Here is a 26,447-nt window from a genome sequence, read left to right as displayed (position 1 = left end):
ACTGTGGAGAAAATTAACCCATTAACAACATTGTCAAAATATGAAAAACCAAGACACTTTGAGCAAACTAGCTGAGTCTTATAGGTTATGAAAGTCCCAAAATCAATTTCTGCCACTTTTGTTTGCCTCCACAGGAACAGCATCATAATGATTATTAGCACCTCTAGGCTATCAGCGGGAAATTGGCGGCCAGGGTTTCAGCTTCTGATTGCTATTTAGTCTTCTGTTAGAAAGTGCACATGTGGAGAAGTGAGAACATCACTCATATGCTGGGAGCAGAAGGGGTGACTTCAGAGGCAGAACTTATTTTTTCCCCAATAAGTAGTGTTGCGATCCTGTAAAAGACTGTTGACATTTAAAGAGAAATCTGAACACCTCGTTTTAACCAATAGAACTACAACACAAGGTTTCACATTTCTTTTAGCAAAAGATAAACTTTATTGTGTATATAGAACAAATTAAATAAAGCAATTATGATTAAGTTAACATTATAGCTTATACCCACATATGCCAGGCTTACTTCCTCCAAAAATTCCCTTATATGTTATATCATAAGTTATTTACTTCTATAGGGAACAACCATCAGTATGTCACATTCCTTTGGAAACTGTATTTAATTCTTCTCAGCTCCAGCTATTTGCAGAGGTATAACTTTCAATTACTAACTCTTGATTCTGGTTGCCTCAGGCCTTTGTTCTGATTATTTTTCCAATTCTTCCAAGCTAAACTACTGGTTCTTCTCTTTGCCACAATACTCTGTGGGGACCACTGTCAATTCTTTCACTAGTTTAAAATTAGGCAATATTCCAGCTTCTGTTCCCTCACAAAATTCAAACTGAGATTAAGCCTCACCCGCATTCCAAACAGTGAATGACGAAGTTCGTTTTTTACTCTGTTTACAGTGCAGGTCTATCTAACTGTCATTTACTTTAGCTATCTTCTCTCAGTGAGTTGCAAATTGCACACACCAGTTCCAAGCTGCAACTACTACTTCTATGCCTCTGTATATCTTTATATACCCTCAGTCTGCCCAGAAGTTTTGGTTTCCAAATCTCAGGTTCAATTTTTGTTTCCTTAGAAACAGGGATGGTCAGTTTCCTTTCTATGCATCCCTTTTCTGTTTCCATTTTCAGTTTCTGTTTTCAGTTTGATCATGTATTGTTAAGTTTCTCCACCTGCTGTTCCATAGCTCTATCACTTCTATTCTGACCTTTTAAGTGTCATAGCCACCCAGCTTGTTTACATTGCATTTACTCCATTTTCTACAGTTAAAACTTTTATTCTTAAAACTACAAATTATATTCTAAAACTAAAAGAAATATTCTAAAACACAGGAACAATGAACTAGATATTCTCAATGGTAGTTGCTGTATTATATTGAATCTACAGCATAGAAATGTGTCATTTGGGCCACTTCATCTCTGCTGGTGTTAATACTGTACACAGACTTCCTCCCAGTCTAAATTCCCCTGTCCCCCTATTCCCTTCTCCCTCATATAAATATTATACATATACACATATGCAAAGCCTCTCCTTAAATGTATCAATGTGATCTGCCTGAACCACTCGATAGGACAGTGAGTTCCACTTTCTCAGACTTTAGTTCTCATACAAGGAACACACTGTAAAATGCACATTCTGGATTTAAGTTTATCTAGTACATAGTGTCCCAGGGAAATTCTGTGACATTAAAGAGGTATTCATTTAGCCAATATAATACAAAATAAAACACTGACTGAAAGAAGGACATTTTTTCATGGGTAATTGTATTTTAATTTTAGTTGAGTTAAGGGATCAGGTTAGACCAGTCTATGACACCTGTATTCAAACTCCTGTCAGACTGAGAAGGTTGTAATCTTGTCCTTGTGACAAGTGCAAGTGAAATATTTGGTAGGTCTTGATCCAGTTCCCATGTGGCATGAGCAACAAGTGTAAAACTGTCTTTAAACTTGGCAAGATTTACATTAACTTGGCAGTCTCACTCAGAAATTCAGAAGAATTGGCAGTTTGAGCATTGGCATGTTGGCACATTGGGTTGTATGCATCTGTTACTGTGGTTGGCATACTGTCAGTGGAACTGTCTTTCCATGAAATACATGATCTTGGAGCATTTGATACTGTCAGTGGATGCAAACAAAGCAGAAACATCTTGTTTTCCTCTGCAGTGCTATTCCTTGTATTCCATACACATGTAATGCTAGCTTACTATCCAATGTACACAAGTAGATTGTAAGCTGCCAAAGTGTAGAGTTTGTTGTCTATTCCGTTCAAATTACCCTTTTATTATGTTGCTTCTTTCTCTTTCCTGGCCTTTTTCACACCTTGTTACTACTAAGAATTATATTTAACTTGTGTAATTGGAGATGTAATAGCTCTTCTTTATAAAACTTCTGTGACATTGATACATTATTTAAAATGATACTTCAAGGTCATGTTGAGAAGATGTGTGGCTCTTCCCAAATAAATCTTCCAGTCTTAAGAATGATGTTTAATTGTTGTTGTTAATTGCAAATCCTGGATAGGTGTGCAAGAAATTTAGGATGATGGGCAGAATTATCCAGTCCCGTTGGCATCGGGTGTCCTGGCAGCCGTGAGTGGACAACATGACGAGAAGGCCAAAAATTGGCCTTATGCAGTCATGAAACCAGTTTGTGATCGTCTGCTCCACCTGTCAATGACAGATCATGTTTCCAGTCACCTCACGTTAGGAACCTAATTTCAGTACTTTAGCATCTCATTATAAGCCTGCTCACCGAAATCATCCCCCACACTAGATTATCCAGGCAGGTTGGCGTAATTGCACGCCAGCATGTTTCACAACTGTACACAAGCAACATGCACCTGGCGAACTGCACATTGCTCAGGACTTTGAAGTTTGTTTGCCTACCTTGCTTCGACAGCACTCGCTGTCATTAGTGCTTGGCTTTGAAGGCAGCACCACATCACTTTTAGGGGGGCTCATGGGCAGGTCTCTACCTACCAAACCAGGAGTGAGGACTGTACTGGGGAAGGGGGGTTATCCCAGGGTGTGTGTGGGGCACATGTTGATCTGTGCAAGTGACCTCAAGATGGCGAGGTCTGAGGAGGCAATCTTCAGAGGACATTAGGCCAGATGGAGATGTGAGGGTGTGTGTGTGAGAGTGTGTGGTGATGTTCCTTGAGCTGGCAGTGAATGAGATGCCGGTGAATGTGTGATGGCCTTGTGAGTATGTGAGTTTAGAGTGATGAGATTGTTGACTTATCCTGGCGGCACGGATGAGATCATTCATCCATTTTCTGCACTGGATGGCTTACCTCTTGTGTGCAGCTTTGGCACTGACCGCCTCTGCTACTGCCTTCCAAGCCAGAGAGGTGAGACTGGTGGGCCTCCTGTGGCCAGAGTCGGGGTAGAGGACATCGCGGCAGACCTCCACAGCATCCAGAAGGGGTCCCAGGGATGCGTCACTAAGTCATGGGGGGCTGCACTCATCTTGGCATTTAGGGTGATGTCTTCATTGGTGCAGTCCTGGGCTGCAAGCTTTGAGAACTGTGCGCGCAGCTGCAGTTTAAATATGACCCCGGCATGAGGAAGCGACGAGGTAATGATGTGGTGGGCAAATCGGAGGCTGCCCACCAGCGATCACGTGTGTTTCCTATCACTGCATAATTTATGAGGCGGGAAGGGGACAATATGGCACAAAAACCCACCATTGCGGCTGGCAATTAAAACATCTTTTTTCACACCTGCTACCGCGCTTTGTGCAAATCTGGGATGATCCCACACAATGAGTTGCACATAGAAATGTAATTTTCCAACTCTGCTGGTGGGGGATATCACTTCCCAGTAGCACAGATCAGAAATTCAGTCACATGCTGTGCATCATTTTCCGATCTCTTAAAGAAAGATCAGGAAAACATACAAAACTGCTCCCAAATTTCTGACTTGCATTCAATGGTTAAGTCTCCACACTTGGGGTGTGGTATTGGGAAATGACCCTGTAATTTTGGCTTTTTGTTCAATTTTTAACTCATGTTGCTTTGTCTGGTAAGGTTGACACCTTTGAAATGGCATTAGTGCCTTATGAGATCAAGGAAAAGGAAAATGTTGATTGTTATATCCCACAATCCATATACCTTAAGAAAGGATTATACAGAAGATTATAAACTGATGTGCCTCTTGCAAAAGCTATTGTTGGCAATTTTCTTTGTTTTCTGCCAGTTTGTACGTTCTGGCAAGTAATTGCACAGATTTCAGCTTTACGCTTTATGGAAACTGTCAGGAAGCCTTAAAAGAACACTTCTAATAAGGAAGTTCATACATTTTGCTTTTTATTTTAGTTTTTTGTGAGCAGAAAATGGCATTTTAATGATTGCGTGGTATTTCTAATCATAGGTCTGTGTTTAAGACTTCTTCAAATCTAGACAAGCTATAATGATGGCCTACCTAGTCTTGAGAGTGTTCCATATTCTGTAGTAGCTGTGTTGTTAGAGCAGATAATTAGTACCCCAGGCAGTTGTGCTGTTTTATATTGTGTATGAATCTTAGTGAATGGTAACAGTCTTCACATAATACTTAATCTTTCTTTTTTGTACAAACTTGTAAAATGCATAATTCATATAACACAAGAACCAATTTTCCTGAGAAGAGGAAGGAACATGTTTATTAAAAAAATTGACCTTATTTTGTATTGGTTCCCACTGAAATATGCTGACTAGAATATGCCCTGTATTCCAGTAGCCCTTTCATTTTAATTATTGCTTCAGGAGACAGTATTTTAAGTTAAATTGGTACACCAAGTACTGTGGAATTTTAATGGCCATGTTCCATCCCATCACCTGGGGCAATTCATCAAGAGGCAAATGCAAATCTGCCTGCGTACATTTTTTTTCCTTATTGAATTAATTCAATGAAATAGCCAAACTGAGAATAGACCGATCAGGGGCTCACCATCAAACTCTCACTTCAGCGTTTTTTCTCTCCAATTACCAGTAAAAACAAATTTATTGTGGCTTTATCCATTTATCTACTGCCTTGATGGTAGGATAATATATTATTGAAGATCCAATTCTGGTGGCAAGAAAGGCAATCCAGCAGCAGGGTCCTCTCCCAAGCCAACTTGCCCATCATCAATGCTAATTACTCAAAACCAGCTCCACTGGGCCGGACATGTAGTTTTTATGCCTGATACCAGACTCCTGAAGCAACTGCTCTACTTGGAACTTGGTCGTGGCAGGAGACTCCGAAGAGGACAGTGGAAACACTTTAGGAATGTCCTTAAAGCATCCCTGAAGAGATCAAAATCCCTGCTAACTCGAGGGAATCCCTGGTTTGTGACTGACCAAAATAGCAAAGGCTCATCCAGGAAGGCATCAAACACATCAAGAGACTTCATCAGGAATGTGCAGAGGTGAAGTTGAGGTGTTGGAAGGAATGCACAAACTCCAAACAATTCATCTACACAACCCTTCAAGCACCACCTGCCCACATGTAACAAAGTCTGCAGATTGCACATTGGACATATCAGCCATCTCAGAACCCATTGAACTGGAGGGGAAGCAAGTGATCCTCAATCCTGAGGGACTACCTAAGATTGGAGATCATTTTCATAGCAGCAGTAGTGACCTTGCTTTTGCTTTGTAATACCTTGGTGTGTGACCTGAACCAATCTTTGATGACCTTTGTCTTTATGGGTACTATCAGTGAGTTAACTACGCCAGTGCTCTATGGTGCTTGATCCATATCTAACTGTAAATGAAAGATTTAACATTTTGTTGGAGTACACTAATTATAGTAATTATAAAGATTATTTATTAAAAATTATAAAGAAGATCCAACCTTCTTTGAAACAAAGGAACAAATGATACAGCCTTTATTTCTTGAACTGCTGAAAATTGGCTCCAACGATATGTGTGTCACATCACTGACACCAGGCATGACATACACAGCATCTGTGTGCATATTGTCAGTGCAGATGTGAAGTGCACACATTTAAATAAGAAAAAAATGGAAAATTATTTCTCAAATTTTGAGGAAAAATCAATTTTTACTAATTCACCCTCAGAAAAAATATCCTGAGTTATATTGGTGGAATTTAGTAAAAACTTACTTTCTGACCCAAGTAACATATGTAGCATGTAAACAAATCCAGGAGCTAGTTAACTTGGCAAACTCTTGATCAGAGAAATCCTGACTGGAGCACATCATATTTTCACAATGTTTATTTTATATGCATTAAAGAATAAAAATATATTGTGTAAATTTTTCATTTATTTTTATCCACTAACAAAGATGCCTTAACTAAGAGAACCTTATCTGAAGCTTTGTGAGGAAGGTTCTATGGAAAAAAAATTGTGTAAAAGTAACCCAAATTCATACACAGTATTAAGGTAGTAGGTGCAGAGCCCAGAAGCTGGGTGCAAGACATGCCTGGAGCAACAGAGAATCTAATTATCCAGCCATGAGTATGATTGTATTTGATGCCATTATCCAGTATAAAGCTGCAACTAGCAAATGATTCGAGAATGCAGATTATCCTCCAATGAATGAATAGTGTGGGATAGACCATTATGGCTAGCAATGGCTCTAATGCCATGTTGCTTATGGTAAAAGCTTTATTAAATAGCTGTCTAGAAAAGCAAGCACAAAATCGGTTAAGCTCAACAATGGTCAGTTTATCCAGTGAGTAGCTGAACATTACAGACCAGGATATTCCTGTGTATAATTTGTAGATCCTAGATTTAGCTTGAGCAGCAATAGGATCACTGAATTTGCTTTCAACATCTCCAAGTTGAAGAACTGAAAAATCATTAAGGATTTCATTCCTAAACAAGATCTAATTGCTTCCTGCAAGAAGTATGTGTGTTTATATGGTTTTAAGACAATGGGATCATCGCTCTCTTCCCGTATTCATCCACAGTCTAATAGCCTGCTGAAACGCTAGGCTTACACAGGGATCACATGGACAATATACATGGTGTGTGTGGAACTGTATGCCTTCAGATGGATTTGGAAGTAAATTAGAGCAGAAAATAGCAAGCAGACATTATGTTCCTCACAACGTTTGGAATTAACTTTCTTTGAAGTAAACATTTTCTGTCACTTTTCTATTGAATGGTATTTTTCAAAACATCCTGCTGGGATACTGTAGCACAATAACAAGTAGAGCAAATGGTGCATACATATTCCTGAATTATATTCTGAGTGAAATAGAAATGGTTTGTAACATATTGCACAAGGGAACAGAAGCAATTTAAAGATTAAAGAAGATTTGATCCTTAGTCTGTGCTAAATTCATTACTTAGATAAGGTGGCAGTATGGGTGTTGTTCTTCACCTCCGGAAAAATCATCCCAGATTTTCATACCTGATTATTATTGGCAACCCTTGCTTGAAGCTGTGCATTTGTCAGCATCAGGTAATAAAAATTGGTCTACATGGTCACATTGCTTGCACCTGTTGCCTGTGAAACTATGAGCTGAATATTACAAGGAGCGGACGGCTTGCCCTCCCAGAGGCAAAGTCAACGTGGAGTGGATTGGCTCAACGCCAGCCTGCCCTGCAGCCATAATGCGCTGTGGACAGGCTAAACAAGGGACCCCGATGGGGAGGAGGTCCCTGCCGTTTGGAACTTCCAGCCAATCCAATTGGCCAGCAGCTCCATCATCCTGGCAGCGCCAGGAGCGCATTAGTGGGCGGTGCCAAGACTGGAACCAGGAAAAAGAAGAAATAGGTAAGTCCGAGGTCTTGGTCAGGGAAGGTTTAGGCAGGTTAGGAAGTGGGGTATGGGGTGGGGGAGGATGGGTTTAAGGCTGCAGGTGGGTAGATAGAAAGGGGGGGGCTCTATCTTAGAGAGGCCACCCCCCAATCCACAAAGGGCAGCTCCCGAAGATAAACCTCCCTTCCTTCCCAACCTTTGGAGAATTTATTTTAAAAATCGGGCACCCACTCCCGACCGACTGCCCATGCCAAACTTTTTATGACATGGGCAGCGTATTATCAGGGCCAATAGGCTTGTTACCAAGTCAAATTGACCCTTGATTACCTATTTAAATAAGGCAGGCGGCTTGCTGATTTTGGCGCCCACCACCCCCCGTATTACGGGGGTGAGCTCGGGGGTGGGTGGGAAGGTGGTGCAGTGGGCACGTAAAAAGCAGCCCCTTGGCCCAGGAGGGAGTCAATGCATTCAGAAGAGAAAATCGGCAATCATAAAATAAAACGTTCATAGAAACAAAGGATTGAATAGGAAAATAAAAGAAAAACAATTTAGTGAACACGTTATTTCACTGAACAGTTGGAAGATTGAAACTAAGTGTGACAGTATTCTAAATGGAAATTTATCTTTGGGCTGACTACCTTTCCAAGGTCTGAATTAAATTGGAGACCAGATTGAGCTATAAATCAAAGCAATTTCCAGGCAACTATGGGACCTAAGAACCTAGCACATTAAGGTGGGATAGGAGCTTTTTCATCCTCTTAAGTGAAATATTTACAGGGCTATGGGGAAAGATCAGGAGAGTGGAACTAATTAGATAGCTCTATAATCTTCTTTCGGCTTCTCCCATTTTACTTGGGGTCACTACAATGCTGGTTGATTACCCTTCTCCATCTCTTCCTATCAGTCACCCAATCCTCTTCCAATCCCTCTGCAATTAAATCTCTTGTCACTCCATCTTGCATCTGGTTTCAGGACTTCCTCCTCTTTTTTTCTGGCAGTCACATTGCCATCACTTGTTTCACTCTCTGCAATATGACCATACCATTTCAATTACTTCTCGGTGCTTTCTTCTACTTTCTCAGTAGATCCCCTGATCTACTGGTTCCTGATATTGGCCTTTCCCATGATTAAGCTACTTTAATTCAGCACTTCTAATATTTTTATCCAATATGGAATGGATGCAAGTCTTTAGCACAAAGATGATTTGTAATTTCTCAGAAAATAGCATTAAATTAAATAAAGCCTTGTTTAGAGAAATCTCGAACCAAGTCTCATGTGGGAAATAGAAATTGCACACTGGTTCTGAAGAACTGCTGTCTTCCCATGCCAAAATATGGGATATGCATATAACTCTAGAACAACTTGTGCCTTATGGTGTAAATCAGCTTGTACAAGGCCTAACACTGAGTCCAAACCATAAAAAAATTCTTCCAAATGCATGACCTCTAGCACTTAAAAGTACAAAGGCATCAGGTTCAGCTCTAAGCCCCTCACCATTCTGATTTGGGCATTTATCATTGTCCCTTCATTGTCACTGGGTTACAATCCTGGAATTCCCTATCTAACGACACTGTGGGGACACCTTCAGCATATGAACTCAATGGTTCAGGAAGGGAGCCTACCAAAATCTCCAGGTCTGCTAGAGATGGATAACAAATGCCAACCTTGTGAATGATGCCCAGATCCTGAAGAAAAATAAAAGAAATGCAGTTATGCTAATAATTTTTGTTTAGCGCAGTTTAAAAAAATTGATAAAAGCAAAATACTGAGGATGCTGAAAATCTGAAATAAAAACAGAAAACACTGGAAAAACTCAGCAGGCCTGACAGCATCTGTGGAGAGAGAAACAGAGTTAACTTTTGAGTCCATATGATTCTTCTTCAGAGCTGAAGAAAAAAAGATTGAATTTCACTTGGAGCTGCAAGACTGAGCATCTACTTTATGATGGATATTTTACCAATAAGAAATGTGACCATAGGTTTTTTTGCTTTGTGAATTACCAAGACCTTTCGGTCTTGATTAAACCATTACATTACAGTGTGAATAAACAATTGAAGAGAATTAATACTGACTAATTCCTTCTCATTTTATTTCTTAGGTATTACAATGTTTCTTTACCTCTATATTACCAGATTAATGGTGATGAAACTCCATTTATTTGCTCACTGCCACGGGACAACGGCATGCAGAAATGCCAGGACCTTCCAAATTTGAAAGAAAATGGAGCTGAATGTTTTCTTAGATTAGATTCTTACAACCACCCAAGATATAGCCTGGAAATGAACAACACAAGTGGCTGCATAAACTGGAATCAATATTACAATGCGTGCCGAACCGGAGATATAAACCCACATAAGGGTGCCATTAATTTTGATAATATAGGATATGCCTGGATTGCTATTTTTCAGGTAAGGTCCCAAATCATTCATATATATTTTTCGTTTCCTTTTTTTTCTGGTATTATATAAATAAGTTACTCCAATTCCAATTTAATTCAGTACCGTTGAGTTATCCATTGACTAAGTTCTGTAATTTAAGAATGTCTCGGCAACATCACTATAGTTGTGAAGAAAAAAGAAAGCAATTAATACTCACTTTCTAGTAGGATTGTGAATAATTATGTTTTATTAGATCCAAAACAAATTTGGCTATTGTTGCGATATTGCTTGTGTATTTCTGCCCTTGACGTTATTCGTGTGACTGTCACTAATAATGTTAATGACTCCAGGATGCAGGCTATCAGATCCAGGGGACTTGTTAGTCTTTGGTCCCATTTTCTCCAGTGATTGTGATCATTTTAAATTGCTCCCTCCTTTTTGCCGTCTGACTTTCTAATATTCTTGGGATGCTTTCTGTGACTTCTACCGTGGAGACAGATACAAAATACTTATTCAGAGTCTCAGCCATTTCCTTGTTTCCCATTATTATTTTCCCAGTCTCACCCCCTGAGAGACCAGTGCTCACTTTGCTATTCTCTTCCTTTTTATATACTTGTAGATTATTTTACTGTCTGTTTTTATAATTCTTTCTAATTTTCTCTTATGCACCAATTTCTCCTTTTTTAGTAATCCTTTTCTGGTTTTATAAATTTTCCGAATCTTCTGGGTTATCACTAATCTTTGCAGCTTGTACATCTTTTCTTTCAATTTGATACCGTCCTTAAACTTCCTTAATTAGTCGCAGATGGTGCACCCTTTGCATAGCATCTTTCTTTCTCAATGTAATATATGTGTTTATGGATGGTAATGAAATATCTCCTTAAATGTCTGCCACTGCTTCTCTACTACCTTACCTTTTAACCTATTTTCCCATCCCACTTTAGCCAACTCTGTCGGCATACCCTTGTATTTGCCTTTACTTAAGTATAAGACACTAATTTCTGATCTAATTTTTCACCCTCAAATGGAATTGAAATTCTATTATGTTATGATCACTCTTACCCAGAGGATCCTTACTATGAAGTCATTAATTAACCCTGTCTCATTGCAAAATAACTTATTCTCTGGTTGATTCCAGAATATAGTGTTCTAAGAAACTGTCCTGAATATATACCCTGTGAACTTATCCTCCAGGCTACTTTTGTCAATTTGGTTTGTCCGATCTGTATGAAGATTAAAATCTCTATGATTATTGCAGTAACTTTCTTGTAAGCCCACATTATTTCTTGATTTATTCTCTGTCCTACAGTTTAGCTATTCTAAGGCGGCCTATCAACTACTCCTAACAGTGACTTTTTTCCTTTATTTCTTACCTCCACCCAAACCGATTCTTTTAGATGCTCCAAACCATGATCATTTCTCAGTACTGTACTGATCTCACCCTTTATTAATTGAGCCACTTCCATCTCCTTTATTTTTCTTCCTGTCCATCTGAAATTTCAAATACCCTTGAATAATCAAGTCCCAGCCATGGTCACTTTGCAACCGTGTCTCTGTAATGGATATCATATCATATTAATTTATTTCTATTTGTGCTTTCAATTCATCCCATCTTGCAATGAATACTCTGTGCATTCAGATAAAGAAACTTTAATTCTGTCTTTTTATCATTTTCCCTACTCAGACCTTATTTGCTGGTGCAATATTAAGTTTGTACGCTCTGTCACTTCCTGTCCCATTCTGGCAACCATTACCCCATCTCTATCCTGCTATGTTGCCATGTCCATTCTCTTTAATTTACTACATCTCCCCCACTATTTATTTTAATACCCTCTTTACTGCCCTATATGACTCACCAGAACTCTGATCCCAGCATGGTTCAGGTGAAGACCATCCCAACAGTAGAGCTCCCATTTTCCCCAGTACTGGTGCCAGTGCCCCATAAATTGAAAACCATTTCTTCCACACCAATCTTTGAGCCAAGCATTCAACTCTCTAATCTTATTCACCCTATGCCAATTTGCTCATGGTTCAGGTAGTAATCCAGATATTATTACTTTGATTGTTCTGCTTTTTAATTTAGACCCTAGCTGCTCATACTCCCTCAGCAGAACCTCTTTCTTAGCCCTGCCTCTGTCGTTGGTACTCACATGGACCATGACAATTGTATCCTTCCCCTCCCACTCAAAGCTCCTCTCCAGCCCTGAGGAGGTGCCCTTAACCTTGGCACCAGTCAGGCAACACAGCCTTTGGGACTCCTGCTCTGAGCTGCAGAGAGCAGTGTCTATTCCCCACTAATTATACTGTCCCATACTACAATTACTCTCCCAACTTGAACAGCTCCCTGCACCATGGTGCTATGATAAGTTCGCTCATGCTCCCTGCATTCCCTGCCGTTGTCCACACAAGTTACAAGAACCTCAGACCTGTTGGACAATTACAAAGGCTGAGGCTTCTCCATTGCTACAGTCTGGATCCCCATCCCTGCCTTTCTTGTAGTCACACTCTCCTGTACCTGACCATGCACCAAATCTGAAGTACCTAGCCTAAAGCATGTGACTGCCTCCTGGAACAAACTCTCTTTCTCCCTTCCTGGCATGCCAAAATGTCCGAAGCCTGGACTTTAGCTTATCAATTTGGAATGAAAGCTCTTCGAGCTGCAGATACTTACTGCAAATGTGGTTGCCGTGGATCACTATCCACCAGGTCCCACATGCTATAGCTGCAACACATCACCTGCCCTGCCATATTTATTGTAATTAATTTAGCTGATTAGGTTTCAAGTTTAAGAATATCACTTAGCTATTGTCTGTGGTTATATCAAGTAGTTTAACTAGTTAAGCTATAAATTTAATGTAATATGTATATCTCCCCAGTACTTGTTTAAACTGCCCAGGTTTAGAGGAATAAAACCTTAAAACTCACCAAAAAAATCACCTGCCTGTTCACTTAAAGCCTTGAACACTCACCAGCTTCTGGAGGCTGAAAAAAGATATAAAAACTAGCACCTCCTTCCTCGGCACCAAATTCCCAAGTCAGTACTGGTACCTTGTCTCACTCGAGCCTAATTATGTCACAAGTCACAAGTTATGGTCTCACACTGTGTGATAGCAAAATATGTCAACCTTTATAGAGAGCTAATGACTAACACCAAGTTACTATGTCAGCTTCCTGCTGCAGTGCTTAGCACTATTCGCTTTCAGTTGATTGACAGATAACTGCCACTGCCAAGGTGTTATTAGGCTCCTTAACCAGCTTACAGTTTTAAAGTTCTAAGTCAGAGTCTGATGGCTATTCTAAATTAAAACTTGAGAAAAACTTACCAGAGAGATTTCTACCTGCACCAAATTCTCAAGACTATAGGAACATGTTTCTGAAATACGTACTGCTCATTATTGAAGTGGAAATTCTGTGTTTTAATTTTTATTTGGTATGACTAGGATATTTGCACAAAGGAAAGCAAATGAAATGATTAAAGTAATTAGATACTATGTAGTCGATTAGCTCTAGGGCACGATTTTCCAGCTGCGCCCACCAGTGGGATCACCTGGTCATGCTGAAAGTCAATGCACCTTTGGCTGGCCTGCCAAATCTCCCCCATCCATCATGATGGGGCCAGAAAATCCTGGCCCTAGTGTTTAACTTCTGCCTCAAAAGACTCTGATTTTTGAAAGGAAACATTGAATAATGTTGGAAATGGGCTGCATCCTTTGGGTGATCTTTGTTGATGAGATGCAGTGACAGATGAATCGGCAAACACTGCTTCACCTTGGCTCAGAGAGTGTGGAATGGAGAGAAATACTAGAAATTGGTCCAGGAAGACTGTTTAACTCTTTAAAGAAGCCCTTTTCTTCAATGTGACAGAGCACTGATATAGGCCTACAACCAAAGAGAGCAGAGTGGAAATGGGAAGGCTGACAATGGGGACACAGAAAGGGGAAAATAGCAACAAATGCTTGGAGACTAGCGTTGGGACAGCGGATGCAGTTATTTTGGTAACTTGATAGACCAATCAGTTCCAAAACCTGTCCAAAATCTTTTTAATTGAAAGGGAAATAGTGCTTTGTTTTTTTTTTTGACTAATTAATCTAATTTAAATGAACTAGAGTACTGATTGGTGCAAGATATTAGAAAACTATTTTTTGAGATCAGAGTTCAAAAGCAGTCCAAAATCAGTGAAACCTCCCTCTTTGCTGCCTGCAAAAATGAGTTTGGAACATCTTAGCCTCGTTCCCAAAATTCACTGAACAAAACCATCATAATGTGAGACTCTTGGTATTTAATAACCAATCTCTCTCAGAGAGGCCACATAATTGGGCTGATTTCAAAGATAGCAATGGGGGTGAGTTTTGGAAGTACGACACATTTTTTAGGGCAGATTGGAAGAAGCCTTGTTTTGTGTGTAACCAGTATTTTGTTCAGAGGATGAGCACTTGATGAAAACAATGGGTGAACATATAGAAAATTATTCCATTCTCTATAACAAGCGGCCTTTTCTACTGAGCTCAAACATTTAATGAAATAAAAGCAATAAAGATATAAAAACAGAAAATGCTGGAAATATTCAGCAGATCTGGCAACATATGTAGAGAGAGAAACAGAGTTAATGGGTCGCATTTAATGGCAGTGACAGGACTTTCACCTACTGGCTGGGAGCCAGCAAGAGCCTTGCATTGCCTCTTTTCAGGAAGGCCCACTGAATTAAGTAACGCTCAGGCTCCTAACTGGACAGTGGCAGGCCTTCCTTAGAATCAAGGGCCCCAGTAGCAAAAGTCGCACCTGCGTAGAGCTGCTGGTCAATCAGGGGCTGGCAGCACTATTGAATGGCAGCGCCACTGGAGAAGCAATGGATGTTGCCAGTACAACACCCACCCAAGGCCCGGTATCGTCACTAGATCCCAGGCCACAAGTGAATGATGGCAGGAGGGGGTCATGGGGGAGGGTGGTTGTCAGCAGCGGCTTGGGGCGGTGGGGGGGAGATCTCAGTGGGCTCCCTCTTCCGGATGCTGGGTCCTTCGATCAGGCATACAAATATACTTTGCTGTTTACATTCTCAATTCAGTTGCCTCCAACTAGGGAATCATCCCAAACGGATTTCTAGTGAAACATTTGCAGTATAATAATTGATCATTGAACTCATTGAAAAGTTTCTTTCTCCCCTTTGAAGGTTACAGAGCTCCATTCACTGGAATAATGACATGTGGAAATGTCAAGAACTTTCAAGTTTGAAAGAACTGTACACTCTGTGACTTGTTAAATTTCATTGCATCTAGATTTGTTTTGTTTTTGTACCATAGGGATTGAGTCGATTCACCCCACATAATAAAAAGCACTAATAAATGCTGTATTGCTGGTATTTGAACTCTGTACTCCCCCAAGGCACTCCACTTTCACTCCAGTTGACTGTGTTACACAGATTTTTTAAAAATGTAATATTTCACAAATACTCACAGTGGTCAAAGGAGGACAAAATGTCATCCAAACAACAGTTTTGTTATCCTAGTTGGATATCTCTGTTGGTTAACAGAGGACATTTCAAAGTCTGCCAATGACTGAGAAGTTAGGCTTGTTAGCAGCCATTTTCTCGGTGCTATGCATGCTGTTAGAGCTCCAAAATGGCTTCCACAGTGTGTGCGCACACTTTTGGGGTGAATCATACTAGATGCCACATTAGTGAGGGTTCACATGTGCGTAGAGTGAGTGATCTCTGGAGGCATGCAGAGCAGGCAAATCATGACATCAATCAACATGCAACACTGATTTTAACACCAACAGTGCCATTTTGGAGCTTAACATACCAGCTAATACCCTCTCTTAACGTCGCACAGCTGAACACATGCTCAGCAGTAAGAAAGACCCCTGACAACATTATTTAAAGGGATATTAACATACAGGTTTCTTCACTTGTTGCTACAATTTTACAAATGTTGGTGCTTTCTGTAATTGTTTAAGTTGTGCAAGTCTGCAGGGAATGGTATGGCAGGTGCCAAAGGACTTTTGTTCTCTTCAAGGCTTCTTCACTAGCTGATTGATTCCAGGCATGGGTGCATTAGTAGGCACTCCTCTTGGAATATAGCATGAGTTGGACAATGAACAGTGGCCACATAGAACAGGACAAACTGCTCAAAGGGGTAAAGGCGGTGAACAGGGAGAAGAGCTCTGAGCAGGTGGACATATTCACCCATCATCTTCAGGGATCAATTCTCTCACCTGAACTTCAGTGAGGAACAGTGTGTCTGACATCTGTGCTTCAGTAAGGCTGTCCTCACTGAAATCTGCCACCTATTGCAGCAACAACTCCAACCTCAGAGCAGGGGGAGACCCACATTGTCAGTTGCTGTGAAGATGACCATGGCAATGAACCTTTGTGCCTAGGTCCTTCCAGACTGGTCCTGGGAATATTTACAATATTTTGGATTTATTTTGTAAAGGAGGTCATTGAAGCTGTCTATTTAAAGGGCACTCACTACATTTCATTCTCTCTCTCGTCAGAGAGAGATGACAGGGTGCACAAGCAGCTTTGTTAGGATTGCAGGCTATCCCATGGTGCAGGGTGAAATTGATTCCATGTACATCACTTTGTAGGCATGGTGTATCAACTCTGCTCTGTGCTAGAGCCGAACAGAGCTCCGCTCCCTCAAAACCCAGTTAGTGTGTAGCCTTAACTAGTGAGGTCAATGCAGGTCAATGCCCAATATCCTGGCAACATTTGTGGTGCCTTCGTTTGGAAGCAGTACACCATGCCACCTGCATTTGAGCTACCATGGCAAACCAAAGGGTGTTACTAGGTGACAAGCCATTGGCTGAAGTCATGACTCATGATTATGGTGCACAATCATACACACATATGCAGCATGCTGGCACAGAAAATATGATAGAGCAGAGCATAGGCCTGCTGAAAGGTTTTCGCTGGCTTCCACTCTGAAGAAGCCTTGCAGTACTTGGCAGAGTAAACGTCAAGGTTTGTTGTGGGCTGCTGCAGGTTGCGCAACCTCACCGTCATGAAGGGACAGTCCTTGCCATCAGCTGTATGGCAAGCAGCTGAGCATGAGGAATAGGAAGCAGAAGGGAAGAAGGAAGCTAGGCAGCCCCTTTCTGCCTGGGTTATCCGGAAAGAACCAGATCAGATTCACTTACTGCATGAATGCCATCACCTGCTCCAGCACATACCTTGTGGGGTGGGTGGTGGGGTTGGGGGGCGGGGGGGGGTGGTAAACTTACTAACCAACTATTCCCTACCATATCCCAGGTTCCAGCCCTCCATTTGCCCTGGCCACTTTGGCAGCCACGACAATGACTGCTGATTTAGGCCAGAATGTTGCTCATTTCCCTGGTGACCCACCTCCATTTCCATGCAGTGCCCCCGACCCAGCCCTGTCTAGGGTCATTAATACCCCAACCCCATGAAAATTGCACTTTAGGGCATGCTGGAGAAGGAGGTGGGTACGCGACCCAGAATCAAACTTGCTTCCCGATTCCACTTCCAAAGAGAAAATCTGGTGTCTAGCACCTAAAATGCTCATGCTACCAGTAGCAGATTGCTGTATATTTCTATCTCCGTAAACTCCTTTGACCCTACAATTCTCTGAAATCAAGTTGTTTCTCTAGCCTTTTGTGCATGACCTGATTTCCTTTGCTCCACCACTGGGAGCTGTCCCTTCAGCTGCCTAGGCCCTAAACTCTAAAATCCTAAACTTCTCTACCTCTTTCGTCTTTTTTAAATTGCTTCTCAAAACTTACTTCTTTAACCGAAAGTTTGTTTGCTTGCCCTAATGTCTCTTTATGTGGTTCAGTGTCAAATTTTTCTCCTAATTACATTAAGGTGCTATATAAATTCAAATTGTTGTTGTTAGTATTGAATAACAATCAGGAGTGAAATCCTAGCAGATTTTTCCTCCTTAACCCAGGCCAATTGTAATACCTTTATTCCTATCTGCCTAAGATCAACAGGGTCAATGCAAAACAAATAATTGCATTTGGAATGTTCCTGATCTGCCTGCATGGTTCAGGTCCTAAACTTGTCGAGTCCTCAGGAGAGTTACTAAACCAAAATTCTTCATCTTCAGCATCAACTTCAGTGGTGATGATCAAAGCAACAGAACACCAAGAAAGTTAATGGCTGTGCTATATTTAAATGTTGTATTACATTTCCCCATCACAAGATCCCATGAAATACAATGATATATAATTTAATTATAGATCAAATGAGGCCATCTTACTACAGTGTAACTCATTGGTAGAGCCACCTTTTTACCATTCAGTAGGCATGAAGAAAGACTAACCAGCCAGTTTGTTGAACTTAATTTAATCCCAGTAAAGAATGAAAAGGAAATGCGATCTAAGTTTTTAAAAGCTGATTGTGAGCAAGTTGACTTAAATTTGATTTTGATCATAGAATTGGAGTTCAGGAAAAAATGGTGCAAAATAGTACACTGGGTAAACCCTCAGTTTGCTGCCAATTCTTGAAAAAGGAGTTTGGCCAAGTATCGGATTCAGGTTTATGTAACCCAGACAGATAAATAGTCAATGAAACATTATGATTCTTGTGCTGCTAGAAAGATAAAGTTGTCACTAGTATTGTAAAGCAGGTCAGAATTGGATTGTAACTTTGATGTTCGATAAATACTTGGTAGTTCACAGCAGGGTGGAAAGGAGTAGTGTGGTAGAGCTGTATTTTCTCAGAAGTTTTAATTGTAGCCACACACTGCCCCGAGGAAATTAAGTACACCAGTTATAGAGTCCATGATAAGTGCATATTTTATTTTGAATATTGGAAGGACTGGACTTTTTAAACCTTTTGATCTTTTTAAGTTCTGTACTTTCTGAAGTTTACCTCAGTAATGTGCATGGGGTACTTCAGAGATAGAGATTTGCTTAACAAATATTACAAAATTGACAGATCAAAGTTGCTGATTTTAAGGCATGGTCCTAATTTTTCCTCATTCAGCACAAATCAGAAATTCTCTTCCCTTAATCAGTTGAGACTTGCTTCGCAGTCAGTATCATAGGGGACTGAAGATGGGAGGTGCTCCATGAATGAATCAAGTGATAGAAAATCTAGTGAGCATAAGCTAGGATCTCGAAGCTGTCTGTGGTTAACTAATATAAAGCCTTAATGAAAGCCCCCAAAAAGTTTTTTTCTTAATTTGCATGCTGCATTCGCGGTTGTCTTTCTTTTTAAAAGCCAAGAATATAAACTACTTTAATAATTATAACAGCTGCTGTATTAATTATCAATTTGATGAATTGTAGCCAAGTTGATAATGGTGTAGGTATCATAGCACTTGTGCCTTGAACTATTCTACAGATTCTTGCTTATACTTAGCAGTGACATTTCTGCTCACCCATGGAATAAATGAAGATTAAGCCTGGTTTAGTCTAAATATGGAGTAACCTCCATAAAGAAGTTGATCCCTCACTGAACTGCTTCTTCATTTCACATCAGTCTCTTAGTGCCACTTAAGCTGTAAGCCAAGGTAATAGTCCAATATCAATAAGACAACCCAATTTTGTACTGCCCTGACTTCCTCATACTAGCAAAGCCATTGACAGTTCCATGGCCTTTGGTTTTTCATCTTTTCGTAATTCTGTTCATTGAAAGATAGGTATTTACAGCTTAATTTACTGAGCAAGGCCTAAGTGGATATGACACACTTCTAAAATACTGCAATCAATGGTCTAAAATGTAGTTGTTAAAATGTTCATGGGCTTTGATATCCTTTTTAACTGAAATAAGTCAATAAAACTGGACTGTTCAAATTGGTTGCCCATGCTATACACAAGACCAGTTTTAGCTACTGCATGATGTTACAACTCAGGTTAATTCAGTGGAAGAATAATGCAAGTTTCTTTTGATACAGGTTTGGATGTTTACCTTGTCCATGGTGCACATGTAGTCACAGCACAAAACCAACCCAAATTGATCTCCTGAAGTCCTTATACTGATAATTGAAAATCTAAACAAACAGGAAATATAAGGCCGTTTTGAGTTTATCCATCAATTCAACAGGCCAACCAGACCTACACTTCCCCAAAAGCTCTTCGAACAGTCACTCTCCCTTTCATATAGCAATGTCCTCCAGTTTCCAAAAGCGCCCAAGCCCCAGGGAGAGCCCGTATTTGGTGCTGCTACATTTCTTCAAGGGGGACTCTAGTGGTTCGGAATCACTGATCTGTTTTAAGACTAGAAGTTCTCATTTGCAGTCCTGGAGTAAAGTAGCAGCACCAGGTGCAAGCTAGAGCAGATGGCAAGATCATCATCAGATGCATGGAACAGCAATGAGTTCCTGCAGAAACCCCTTGGGGCAATTCATTTGCCATCCCAGAGAATAAAAAGCATACAGGTTTGGATACAATGTGTATACTTAACTACAACTTTGGTTGTAATGTGTCAGACCTGGTACTGTTTGAATTTCCGTTCTCCACAATTGTTATTCTTTGTCTTAGCCAGTAACAGTCCTTTCAGGTTAAAAATAGAATGCAAAACAAAATTTGGGAACACTTAAGATGACATGGAAAACTGATGTGGTGGAACAAATTGAAGATGAAAAATGAGGTACTTCTTTTGAATTGTAGTCACTGTTGAGGGAAACTTGGCAGCCAACTTGCATGCTACAAGGTTCCAGAAACAGCAAAGTGATAATGACCAGATATGAGTGGGATTTGAACCCACAAACTTCTGACATCTAAATATGACCATAATTCTACTACATTGATGAGATGACCTATCAGTTGACCTCATAAGATACATCAAAATATTTTTTTTTACTGAAACCCAAATGAATTCTCTTCTGGTCTGAGATTTTACAGGCAAATTAATAACATTAAATCAAGTGACCCAGAACTGTTTACCTTGAAAATTTGGAAGTAATTGACTTTGGTTCAGATTAAAATAATGTATTGTTGCCTACATATTTCATTAAGGTGAAATTTCGACAAACATCAGTGTCTTAATTAAACTGAGATTTAAAGTTAATGGAAATTAATAAATGCTGCTGCTAATTTGACAATGCCAGTTTGCATGTTTAAAACATCTCAAATGATGTTAAATCTCAATTATTAAATAAGCAAAAATTGTGATAATGAAGATTATGGTGTCATTATTAAAAGTTAGAGATTACTAAGATTGTCTTAAGTACAGTAGTTTGAAGTAGTGCTTTTACTGTTCATGCAAAGAATGTTTAGAAAACTAGTCAAGTCAGTTGTGCTAAATGTACAGTCCTTATTTATTGAGGGTAAATATGATTGCTATACCTTCATGTTCTAAGAATATAAGAAAGAATGGAATGCAAAAAATGTACAGTTCATGGAATCTATTCTTTCCACAGACCATATACAGTCCACTCCAGAATACTTAACCTTGCACCTCATATGATTAATCTGTGTCTACTTGATATGTCCTTGGTACTCAAGAACCATCTATTTTTATTCATTCATGGGATGAGGGCATCACTGGCTAGGCCAGCATTTATTGCCCTTCCCTAATTGCCCTTTAGAAGGTGGTGGTGAACTGCCTTTTGAACCGCTGCAGTCCATGTGGTGTAGGTACACCCACAGTGCTGTTAGGGAGGGTTTTCCAGGATTTTGACCCAGCGATAGTGAAGGAACGGCAATATAATTCCAAGTCAGGATAATGAGTAGCGTGGAGGGAAATCTCCATGTAATGATGCTCCCATGTATCTGCTGCCCTTGTCCTTCTAGATGGTAGAGGTTGTGGGTTTGGAAGTTGCTGTCTAAGGAGGCTTGGTAAGTTCCTACAGTGCATTTTGTAGATGGTACACACTGCTGCCACTGTGCATCTGTGGTGGGTGGAGTGAATGTTTGTGACTAGGGTGCCAATTAAGTAGGCTGCTTTGTCCTGGATGGTGTCAAGCTTCTTGAGTGTTGTTGGAGCTGCACTCACCCAGGCAAGTGGGGAGTATTCCATCACAGTCCTAATTTGTGCCTTGTAGATAGTGGACAGGCTTTGGGGAGTCAGGAGGTGAGTCACTCACTGCAGGATTCCTAGCCACTGACCTGCTCTTGTAGCCACGGTATTTATATGGCTAGTCCAGTTCAGTTTCTAGTCAATGGTAACCCCCAGGATGTTGATCGTGGAGGATTTGGCAATGGTAATGCATTGAATGTCAATGATGGTAGGATTCTCTCTAGTTGGAGATGGTCATTGCCTGGCACTTGTGTAGCACAAATGTTACTTGCCACTTTTCAGCCCATGCCTGGATATTGTCCATGTCTTGCTGCATTTGGACATGGATTGCTTCAGTATCTGAGGAGTCGCGAATGATGCTGAACATTGTGCAATCATCAGTGAGTATCACCACTTCTGAACTTATGATGGCAGGAAGGTCATTGATGAAGCAGCTTAAAATGGTTGTGCCTAGGACACTACTCTGGGGATCTCCTGTAGTGATGACCTGGTACTGAGATGATTGACCTCTAACAACCACAACCATCTTCCTTGTGCTAGGTATGACTCCAACCAGCGGAGAGTTTCCCCCCTGATTCCCATTGACTCCAGTTTTGATAGGGCTCCTTGATGCCACATTCGGTCAAATGCTGCCCTGATGTCAAGGGCAGTCACTCTTACCTCACCTCTTGAGTTCAACTCTTTAGTCTATGCTTGAACCAAGGCTGTAATGAGGTCAGGAGCTGAGTGGCCCTGGCAGAACCCAAACTGAGCATCAGTGAGCAGGTTATTTCTAAGCAAGTGCCACTTGATAGCACTGCTGATGACACCTTCCATCACTTTACTGATGATCGAGAGTAAACTGATGGGGCGGTAATTGGGTGGGTTGGATTTGTCCTGCTTTCTGTGTGCAGGACATAGCTGGGCAATTTTCCACATTGCTGGATAGATGCCAGTGTTGTAGTTGTACTGGAACAGCTTGGCTAGGGGTGCGGCAAGTCCTGGAGCATAAGTCTTCAGCACTATTGCCGGAACATTGTCAGTGCCCATAGTGTTTGCACTATCCAGTGCCTTCAGCCGTTTCTTGATATCACGTGGAGGGAATTGAATTGGCATCAGGAGGAGGCTGAAATGGATCATCCACTCAGCACTTCTGGCTGAAGATTTCTACAAATGCTTCAGCCTTATCTTTTGCATTGATGTGCTGGGCTCCCCTATCATTGAGGATGGGGATACTTGTGGAGCCTCCTCCTCCATTGAGTTGTTTAATTGTCCAGCACCATTCACAGCTGAATGTGGCAGGACTACAGAGCTTAGATTCATTGGTTGTGGAATTGCTGAGCTCTATCATTTGCTGCTTATGCTGTTTGGCACGCATGTAGCCCTGTGCTGTAGCTTCACCAGGTTGACACCTCATTTTTAGGTATGCCTGGCATGCCCTCCTGCACTCTTCATTGAACCAGGGTTGATCCCCTGGCTTGGTGGTAATTGTAGAGCGGGGGATAGGATGCTGCTTATGACCCACAGCGCCTCATGGTTACCCAGTCTTCAGTTGGTAGATCTGTTCGAAATCTATCCAATTTTGCACAATGATAGTGCCACACAACACGATGGAGGGTGTCTTCAATGTGAAGACAGGACTTTGTCTGCACAAGGACTGTGTGGTGGTCATGCCTGCCGATACTGTCATGGACAGATGCATCTGTGGCAGGCAGGTTGGTGAGGATGAGGTCAAGTATGTTTTTCCCTCTTGTTGGTTCCCTCACCACCTGCTGCAGACCCCATCTAGCAGGTATGTCCTTTAGGACTTGGCCCGCTCGGTCTGTTGTGGTGCTACTGAGCCACTCTTGGTGATGGACATTGATGTCCCCCACCCAGAATACATTCTGTGCCCTTGTCACCCTCAGTGCTTCTTCCAAGTGGCGTTCAACATGGTGAAGTACTAATTCATCAGCTGAGGGCAGTGGTATGTGGTAATCAGCAGAAGATTTTCTTGCCTATGTTTGGCCTGATGCCATGAGACATCATGGGGTCCGGCATTGATGTTCAAGCCTCCCAGAGCAACTCCGCTCCCCCCTCCGACTGTATACCACTGTGCTACCACCTCTGCTGGGTCTGTCCTGCCAGTGGGACAGGACATACCCAGGGATGGTGATGGAAGTGCCTGGGACATTATCTGTCAGGTATGATTTCCTGAGTATGACTGTGTCAGGTTGTTGCTTGACTAGTCTGTGAGACAGCTCTCCCAACCTGTTCCATAAGGTATGTTATCGTCTTTATTTGGACTTTATTCATCTATTCCTAACATAATATTCATCCACCCTTCCTTTTTTTTAAAAAAAGTACGAATTAGCATCATTACTTGTCAAATCTGGTCAATCAACATATGTGACTCTGAGAGAAAAGATGTCTTGCCTGAGGCATTTTAATTTCATACATTAACGAATCCCCTTAATCATTCTTGTTTTTCTAGCCCTTTAGTACCTGTAATATATCTTTAGTACTGCAGCGACCAGAAATACACATGGTATTCTAAGTGCGGTCTCAAAATTGATTTATAAAAAGACAGAATAACCTCACTGTTTCAGCTAACTTCATGGAAAAGGAACTATACTGTGTTATAGAAAAAGAAAAAAAAGACTTGCATTTATATAGTGTCTTTCATGACCACTGGATATTCCAAAGCACTACACAAAAAGAAAAGTCAGTCAATCATGACTAACAAAGGAAGTTAAGGATTGTATAAGAATAAAAGAAAAAGCCTGTAAAGTTGCCAGAAATAGTCGTAAACCTGAGAATTGGGGGCATTTTAGAAGGACGAAGAAACTGATCAAAAAAAGGAGAATAGAATATGAATGCAAACTGGCAAAAATACAAAGCAGACTGTAAAAGCTTTTTTAGGTATGTAAAAAGGAAACATTTGGCTAAGACAAATGTGGGTCCATTACAGGAAGAGTCAGAAGAATTGATAATGAGGAATAGAGAAATAGCAGAAAAGTTAAATTATTACTTTGTGTCTGTCTTCACTGAGGAAGATACAAGAATCCTCCCAGAATTAGAGATCCAGGGAATAAGGAGAATGAGAACTTGATGAAAGTTAGTATGAGTAAGAAGGTTACTGGAGAAATTAATGGGACTGAAGGTTCATAAGTCCCCGAGACCTGATATTCTACATTCCAGAGTTGAAAGAGGTAGCTATGGAAATAGTGGATGCATTGGTGATCATCTTCCAAAATTCTATAGATTCTGGAAAGTTTCCTGCAGATTGGAAGATTGTAACTGTCACCCCACTATTTAAGGAGGGAGGGAGAGAGAAGACAGGGATCTTCAGACCTGTTAGCCTTACATCAGTAATAGGGAAAATGCTGGAATCTGTTATAAAGGATGTGATAAATGAAAACTTCCCAAAACGAAAAAACAGTAAAAACTGGGAAATAAGAATGCTGGTCCGAACTGGTTTTTCCTGCTGGGTTAGATAATAATGATCTGATTGGGCATAGTCAACATGGATTTATGAATGGGAAATCTTATTTGATGAATCTGTTGGAGTTTTTGAAGATGTTACTAACAGATAAAGGGGAGTCGGTGGATGTAGTGTACTTGGATTTTCAGAAGGCTTTCGATAATGTCCCCCGCAGTGAGACTAGGTTGGTTAGCAAAATTAAAGCACATGGGATAGGAGGTAATATACTGGCATGGATTAAGGATTGGTTAACAAGCAGAAAACAGAGAGTAGGAATAAATGGGTCATTTTCGCATTGGCAGGCTGTGACTAGTGGATACTGCAATCCAGCTGTTCACAATATATATCAATGATTTGGATGTGGGGACCAAATGTTGCGTTTCCAAGTTCGCAGTTGACACAAAGCTAGGTGGAAATGTGTGTTGTGAGGGAGATGCAGAGCAGCTTCAAGGGAATTTGGGCAGATTTAGTGAGTGGGCAAGATCATGGCAGATGGAATATAATGTGGAAAAATGTGAGGTTATCCACTTTAGTAGGGAGAACAGATGTGCAGAGTTTCTTAAATGGTGACAGATTAGAAAGTGTAAATTACAAAGGGACCTGGGTGTCCTCATCAATAAGTCACTGCAAGTTGACATGCAGGTGGAACAAGCAATTAGGAAGGCTAATGGTATGTTAGCCTTTATCGCAAGAAGATTTGAGTACAGGAGTAGCAAAGTCTTTCCTCAATTGTATAGAACCTTGGTTCGACTGCACCCGGAGTACTGTGTGCAGTTTTGGTCCCTTTACCTGAGGATGGATATTATTGCCATTGAGGGAGTGCGAAGGTTCACCAGACTTATTCTATGAAGAGAGATTGGGGAAACTGGCCTGTATTTTCTAAAGTTTTGAAGAATGAGAGGCGATCTCGTTGAAACCTACAAAATACTTAAAGGGATGGAGACAGTAGATGCAGGTAAGATGTTTCCCCTGGTGAAGGGGTTCTAGAACCAGGGGACATAATTTCAC

The 26,447-nt window shown here is 40.8% G+C and overlaps 1 protein-coding gene across 1 annotated transcript in view; it reads left to right on the top strand.

Annotated features, from left to right (window-relative positions):
* Window positions 1-26,447, top strand: part of cacna1ha (calcium channel, voltage-dependent, T type, alpha 1H subunit a) — a 610,320-nt gene that overhangs the window by 349,045 nt on the left and 234,828 nt on the right. Inside the window, exon 7 of the mRNA XM_078558934.1 lies at window positions 9,792-10,101. Coding sequence (XP_078415060.1) covers window positions 9,792-10,101 — 310 coding nt within the window. The remainder of the gene's footprint in view (window positions 1-9,791; window positions 10,102-26,447) is intronic.

Source organism: Cetorhinus maximus, chromosome 15, assembly GCF_964194155.1.
Source record: "Cetorhinus maximus chromosome 15, sCetMax3.hap1.1, whole genome shotgun sequence".
Classification (NCBI taxonomy): Eukaryota; Metazoa; Chordata; class Chondrichthyes; order Lamniformes; family Cetorhinidae; genus Cetorhinus; species Cetorhinus maximus.
This window is presented reverse-complemented; position numbering and strand designations above follow the sequence as displayed.